Source organism: Cydia pomonella, chromosome 15 (assembly GCF_033807575.1).
Source record: "Cydia pomonella isolate Wapato2018A chromosome 15, ilCydPomo1, whole genome shotgun sequence".
Classification (NCBI taxonomy): Eukaryota; Metazoa; Arthropoda; class Insecta; order Lepidoptera; family Tortricidae; genus Cydia; species Cydia pomonella.
Window position 1 is genome coordinate 20793764 of NC_084717.1, and position 7648 is coordinate 20801411.

General features: G+C 36.5%; 1 protein-coding gene across 1 annotated transcript; it reads left to right on the forward strand.

The window, feature by feature from the left end:
• The first annotated feature begins 879 nt into the window (after window positions 1–879).
• On the forward strand, window positions 880–2611 carry LOC133525473 (cytochrome P450 6B5-like). Its single transcript, XM_061861725.1, has one exon. The coding sequence runs from the start codon at window positions 1032–1034 to the stop codon at window positions 2544–2546; it is 1515 nt and encodes a 504-aa protein (XP_061717709.1). The 5' UTR covers window positions 880–1031; the 3' UTR covers window positions 2547–2611.
• Window positions 2612–7648: the final 5037 nt, after the last annotated feature.

Here is a 7648-nt window from a genome sequence, read left to right on the forward strand (position 1 = left end):
TAAAGTGGGGGGTCACTGTACCTTTGGAAGACCTCCGGGGCAACAGAGATGCCAAAAGAGCGTCTTATAAATTTATTCGATAGCGTAACGTGACGTACGCGTTTGCGTTAAGTCTCATTTTGTATGGGATTTAGAAACAGCGAGCCAAACGGGACGTTTTGGAAACACACAATCCCATACAAAATGAGACTTAACGCAAGCGCGTACGTCACGTTTCACTATTGAATTTTACACTAGGGGTACAGGTCGTATTTCTTGTCGTGAAATGTTGTGAGAAAATTCGATAATTTTACGTTTTGTTTCGGTCAACATTGTTTGTTATAATGAGTACAATTGGTTTACGTGTAAGGTGACATCATTTTTCTGGATATTTTTAATACAAGGCACCCGTGAGCATTGCGAGAGATTTTAACGGTGCATTCCTGATACGAGTAGCAACAGAAGCAAAAAATGTTAAATTGGAAAAAAAAATTGTTTTTTTTTTCTCCGTTTTTTGAACACTCCTGTACATAAAACGTAATTTTTATTGATAAACAACATAACCTAAAATTAACTAAAAAGTTTTTTTTTATTTGGGGGTATAGCCTCTCGTATACATTTTTTTTAATTTCTCGATTTCGATCAATAGGTATGTCCAGACTAGACCTTAAAGTGGTAATACCGTAGTCAAAAATGTGTTTTGCCGACATATGGCGAAAGAATGATTTCGAAAAACATTAAATTATCTCTGAAACTAGGCCTAATCCAGAAAATTTTATATGACATTTTAGTTTCTAAATGCACCGTTAAAATCTCTCGCAATGCTCACGGGCACCTTTGATAATACATCTGTGTCAATAAAAGATGACTATTTTTTTTTTGCTTGTAACACAATTGATATGGCTATTGACACAAATGCATGCAAAAGCAAACATTAACACTGAATAATTAAAACGAAATTCATAACACAAACACAGACAGAACTTAAATGAGTAGTATAGGTAATTTTAATTAGTTTGTCTTTAGATTCATACATCGATAGACCAATTGACATGGCTGTTGCCTATATTCTATTAGGTCTACTTACCGTGGCCTATTTGTTATATCTTCATTTCACTCGCACGTTTAACTACTGGAGGGACCGGAATGTCCCGGGACCCGCGCCCGTGCCTCTGTTTGGGAACATGATGGAGTCCGCTTTACGTCGTACACATGCAGCATTCGTTATGCAGAAAATTTACCAGGATTTTCCGAATGAAAAAGTAGTTGGAATTTACAGAATGGCGTCACCATGCCTCCTGATCCGAGACCCTGACATTGTAAAGCATGTCTTGATTAAAGATTTTGATAATTTCGTGGATCGTGGTATACGTTTCAACAATAAAAAAATGGGTAATAACATTTTCCATGCCGATGCAAAGACGTGGAGAATATTGAGGACCAAATTCACGCCAATATTTACTTCAGGTAAATTGAAAAATATGGTGTATTTGATGAACCAGAGTAGTGATAAAGTTATGAGGCACCTTGAAGAGTTAGTCCAAATGCAACCTGAACAAGAAGTTTATGAACTCATGGGCAACTTCACTATGGGGTTTATATCAGCTTGTGCATTTGGTCTAGATTTGGACCCGACTGAAAAGAGTGCTACCATAGAAGCCTTAAAACACATAAATGAGAAATTATTAGGTCTGTCTCACGCCTATGAATTAATCTTATTGTACCCTGGGTTTGCTAAATTTGGTGTTTCAGTTTTTCCTGATGAACTAGTAGATTTTTTTAAAGGCCTCGTAGCTCAAGTAACTGCTGCAAGAAACGGACTACCAACAAACAGAAACGATTTCATGGATTTACTATTAGAGATGAAACAAGCAAATAAAGTGCAGGGAAGCAAACGATTAGAAGGTAAGGACGCGGAAATTTTAGAAATAACGGAAGATTTAATCGTTGCCCAGGCTTTTGTGATTTACGCTGGAGGGTATGAAACATCCGCGACCACAATGTCGTACATGCTTTACCACCTTGCTTTAAACCCGGAGATTCAGGAGAGGTTGGCTGCTGAAATTAAAGAAGTCTTGGATCGATACGGCGGTGAAATAACATACGAAGCGCTGAAGGACTTAACATATTGTGATAGAGTTTTCCATGAGACTCTTCGCTTGCATACGGTGGGAGACTCTATTCTTCGGGTCGCTGCTGAAGACTACAAAGTCCCAGGAACCGATGTAACTCTTAAAAAAGGGCTAACAGCTGTTATTCCTAATATTGCTTTCCATTATGATGAAAAGTATTGGCCTGATCCGTTGAAATTTGATCCAGACAGGTTCAGTCCAGAAAATGTGGCTAAGAGACATCCAGCAGTGTATCTTCCCTTCGGTATTGGACCGAGGAACTGTATCGGGGCAAGGTTTGCGAAGCTGGAGATCCGCTTGATGGTGGCAAAGCTGCTCAGCAGGTTTAGAGTGGAGCCAACGGAGAACACGCGCCGCGAGTTCCGGTATAATACGTATAACCTCGTGGCCTACCCGATTGGAGGAATCAAGATGAAGTTGGTGCCAAGGCAGTGAAAGTTTGAATATTCATTTGATGAAAAAATGATTTACTTCTTTAAGGTTATACATACATAAATTAAATTAAATTAAATATCATTTATTTTCAGGCAACTATGGCCCATATATACATACCTTACGGACTAACATACATACAATAATAAAAATCTTAAAATATAAATATCATTTTGACGACGCAGTTTTCGGTTGCGTCGCCTGTTCCGGTGCGGGATTCGGCAGATTCCCACGCAACCGCCGAAATATCACACCTTTCGGCCAGAAGTCTGCACTCGCGATGGTTTCCAGCAGCGGCCGCGGGACGCGCACCACAAACGAGCTGAAGTGCACGTAATGCCGCGATCGCAGCTGGAATACTTTCAGCTCGTAACGAATCTTCTTGCGGACATATTCCACCACATCTTCTGCCGTGGCGGAAACATGCAGGCGCGAAACATATAGCGCCGTGCTCGGTGTGGCAACCCTCAGGCCAGAAGCAATATCCGCCGGTTCTGCCGTGCCACACTGGCTCTTGCGAGGCGCCTTGCGCGGCCTCCTCTCCTTAAACGCCTGTGTGAATCCTTTCTCGGCGCGGGGTGGCTTCTCATCACAAGAAACATGTTCAGGCACCCTTGAAGGTGCTTTTCTCAGTTTTGCATACTTTTTACATTATTACCTATATAATTATATCTTTGCCTTTTTTCTAAGCATCTCGTATACTTAGATTTTTTATTTTCTGAGCAAGTATGAAGTGCGAACTATGATTCAGTCTGGACAAAATGCTTTCGTATGTCCAGCTCATTTCTCAGCCGCATTTCTCAACCGTTTTCGTAAAATTTGATGAGCATATTCGTTAGATATGTTTTTTGTTTGATAATATTTTCTTGCGCTTTGACATTGTTACTTGATCCATGTATGCCCTTCTTGGCTTTCCTCTCCTCTATTTCTCCTTCCAAGAAAGTGAACGTCGTGTCGTATCAGGCCGTCAAGGAAGAGGCCAATGAACGGCATGCCTGGAGATTGCTTCACCGACAAGAGCGCACCTCTTAAATTTATGATGATGATGATGACATTGTTACAAATAAAATAAAACTAGAGCCCTTATTTCCTCGAGCTTTCAGCGCCGGCAATTCGCATAGAAGAAGAATAATCTTGGTCGTTTTTAATTTCAACAGAAATTAATATTTTTATTGTCACATGATGCGTACTGTTTATTTTATTTTATATGGCAGTAGTAAATAGAGTTTATGTGTTAAGAAAATATAGAAAGTTACATTCAGAGACGGGTAAACAATAAAGTCTGTTTACTGCTGTGACAAGTTTATCCATGAGGTCAAGTCACGTTCAACACATCGGAAGGAAAAAGAAGAATTATAAATATATAATAATAATATACTTATAATAAGCGTTTTTAAAAAAAGTCAACCCCCAAAATAAAAGTGATTAAAGTTTGTATATGGCAAGCTTTTTAGGGTTCCGTAGCCAAATGGCAAAAAACGGAACCCTTATAGATTCGTCATGTCCGTCTGTCTGTCCGATTCTGTCACAGCCACTTTTTTCCGAAACTATAAGAGCTGTACTGTTCAAACTTAGTAAGTGGATGTATTCTACGAACCGCATTAAGATTTTCACACAAAAATAGAAAAAAAACAATAAATTTTGGGGGTTCCCCATACTTAGAACTGAAACTCAAAAAATCTTTTTTCATCAAACCCATACGTGTGGGGTATCTATGGATAGGTCTTCAAAAATGATATTGAGGTTTCTAATAACATTTTTTTCTAAAATGAATAGTTTGCGCGAGAGACACTTCCAAAGTGGTAAAATGTGTGTCCCCCCCCCCCGTAACTTCTAAAATAACAGAATGAAAAATCTAAATAAAATATATGATATACATTGCCATGTAAACTTCCACCGAAAATTGGTTTGAACGAGATCTAGTAAGTAGTTTTTTTTTAATACGTCATGAAATTAAAAAAAAAAATTTTTTTTCATCATACCCATACGTGTGGGGTATCTATGGATAGGTCTTCAAAAATGATATTAAGGTTTCTAATATCATTTTTTTCTAAACTGAATAGTTTGCGCGAGAGAACCTTCCAAAGTGAAAAAAAGTGTGTCCCCCCCCCCTGTAACTTCTAAAATAACAGAATGAAAAATCTAAAAAAAATATATAATATACATTACCATGCAAACTTCCATCGAAAATTGGTTTGAACGAGATCTAGTAAGTAGTTTTTTTTTAATACGTCATAAAATTAAAAAAAAAAAAATTTCATTAAACATATACGTGTGGGGTATCTATGAATAGGTCTTCAAAAATGATATTTAGGTTCCTAATATCATTTTTTTCTAAACTGAATAGTTTGCGCGAGAGACACTTCCAAAGTGGTAAAATGTGTGTCCAAAGTGGGAAAATGTTGAACAAGATCTAATAAGAAGATTTTTTTTAATACGTCTTAAATTGTACGGAACCCTTCATGCGCGAGTCCGACTCGCACTTGGCCGCTTTTTTAATAAAACTTGTTTTTATTAAAATAGAAGTAAAGTAATTGCAATGTTTTTGAACATGTATCCTCGAATGTGGTAAGAAAGGGGTTGAAAATTTTGTATTGTTATCAAACCTTTTTTTGAGTAGGGGACTTAAACCTGGTATAGAGGACATAGAGGTATGTAATTGAAATATTAAAAATAATAATAGGACACATTATTGGTAAGGTTATTTATAATATGTTCATATATATTTTGTATTATTTTTGTTTAACGTTTTGTACTTTACTTTTATATCCATATAATAAAAATCTAGCCTAAATGAAAGATAAATAAAGAAAATAATAATATCAGACTTTACTACTGAAGAAGTTTACTGCCATCTTTCGACACATGATTACAACTTTTAGACCACCATTTGACAAAAAAATAAAGTGATTGAGTTTGATCCTTAGTCTTTCACTGATAGTGATATGTGTTCAATTTGTTCATTATCAAAAAGTGGCGCCATCTTACCGGCAGGGATCGGAAACCGGTATTTTTTGTATGGGAACGAAAACGGTATTTTTTCGTTCTTTGTTAATTATTTCATTTCTAATTGGGCAATCTCATAATACGAAGTCGTTATCTAAAAACACAACCGAGTCCTATATTTGGAGTATAAAATAAACCGAAATATATGTTTATTTCAAAGTTTTTCCAAAAAACCGGTTCCGATCCCTGCTTACCGGGCATCGGCTAAAGGTTATGACGTCATCACTCGAAACGCCTTTGATCTATAAGATGGCGCCACTTTTTGATATTTGACAAATTTAACACATATCAGTTAAAGAATAAAAGCGTTCTAAAAGCTTTAATCACGCGAAAGATGGAAGTAAATTGGGTGTTTTTCTGAATCCTAACAACTTTTTAGGGTTCCGTACCAAAAAGGTACAAAAGGAACCCTTATGGTGCGACTCTATCCGTCCGTCCGTCCGTCTGTCACATTGCTAAATATCTCGAGAAGTACTAAGCTGTCGATTTGAAATTTGGAATAGTAATGAATAACGCTATCCCCAATATATTGGATGTGTAATTTTGTTATTTTATTTGTATTAATTATGGAAAATTCCCAATATAAAAGGGGGCAAAATTTCAAAGTCTAGTTACTAGGTCAAATGGGATATCATTTGAAAGAGCTCAAATTGAACATTACAAAACAGTTTTTATATTTTTTTCATAGTGAAAAAAATTGACTTATGAAGGAAAATGTGAAAAATATACCATCCCCCCCCCTTATCTCCGAAGTTTACGTATGAAAAATTATAATTTTTTTACATAATAATAACATTGTCATAAAGATTACAGGAAAAATAAAATCAGACCTCTATCTTGATAAGTTTAAAAAAAAAAATTTTGTAATTTAATTTGCAATTTAATCCCGTTTACACCCGTAAACGGTGCAATTAAGTTTATTATAGTTGAAATTCCTATGAGATTACACTAAAGGCACCATCTTTCAAATAAAATAAAAATTATTGAAATCGGTTCACATGATAAAGAATTATCCCTGATAAACCAACATACATACAGATCGCACAAATTAATTACCCAATTCGCCCATAGATGGCCCACAATTATTAACCCTTAACTACCTACCTACTATTTTTATTACACATGCACCTACCTCCCGTCCTTAGGACGGCTACATAATATCGACCTTATATTTTAAATGTTATGGTTTATATAGGTTTTTGGAAATAGAAACAACAATTACCCAAGTTAAATTGTTTATTAATATAAAAATAACATCAAAAACACGAACATAACATATTTTTCTCAAAAACATATGGCGCCAGTCTTTAATTTTACTCTAGGAACAATTTATCCTTTAAAAGGTGAGATCAACGAAAATTATAACTTCTTATAGAGATCCAAGTAATTATTTCTTATTATTTAATAATCAACGAAGCTAATTAGCAATATAACGCTACAAAAAAGGCACTATTTTAATAAAATTGCAGACCACCAAGTTACTGCTTTTCGCGGCAGCGAATGCACAATTTGTTCGCACATTCTAGGCAAATTGGTTTTTTGCATTCGAAACACATGTACTGGGTTCTGCGTTTCTTCTTCGGGTCACACGTAGAGCAGGTTTTGCGCACTTCCAAGCGTTCGTCAACACCATTAGCGTTTTGGAGTGTTGGCAAATGATCGTTGTAGTTGTGGAAAAGTATGCAATTTAGAGCATTTTTAAGTATTTACAAACCTACTTAGATGCATAGAAAAACACTTAAAACTTTTAAAGTAATATTCGTCGCTCATAAAATAATAAGTGTACTTTTACGAAGACAAGGACACCGACTATTATACTAGACAAACAGTTGCCTTGGTAAAGAAAATAAGAGTGCATAGTTACGTAGCCTCCTACAACCCGTCTCCGAGACCCCAAGAAAAAAAACGTAAGCACCTACCACCCGTCTCAGAGACGGGCCGAGGCAGAAATATACTCATCAAAACTAAACGCGTGCACGACCGACCTCGGCGAGCGGTGACGCGGCACTGAGGCGGGAGGGAGGAAGGTACAAGGACACACACGTTTCTCCGATGCTCACACTTAGAAATTATACCATTTTTTTTATTGAATGAGTCTG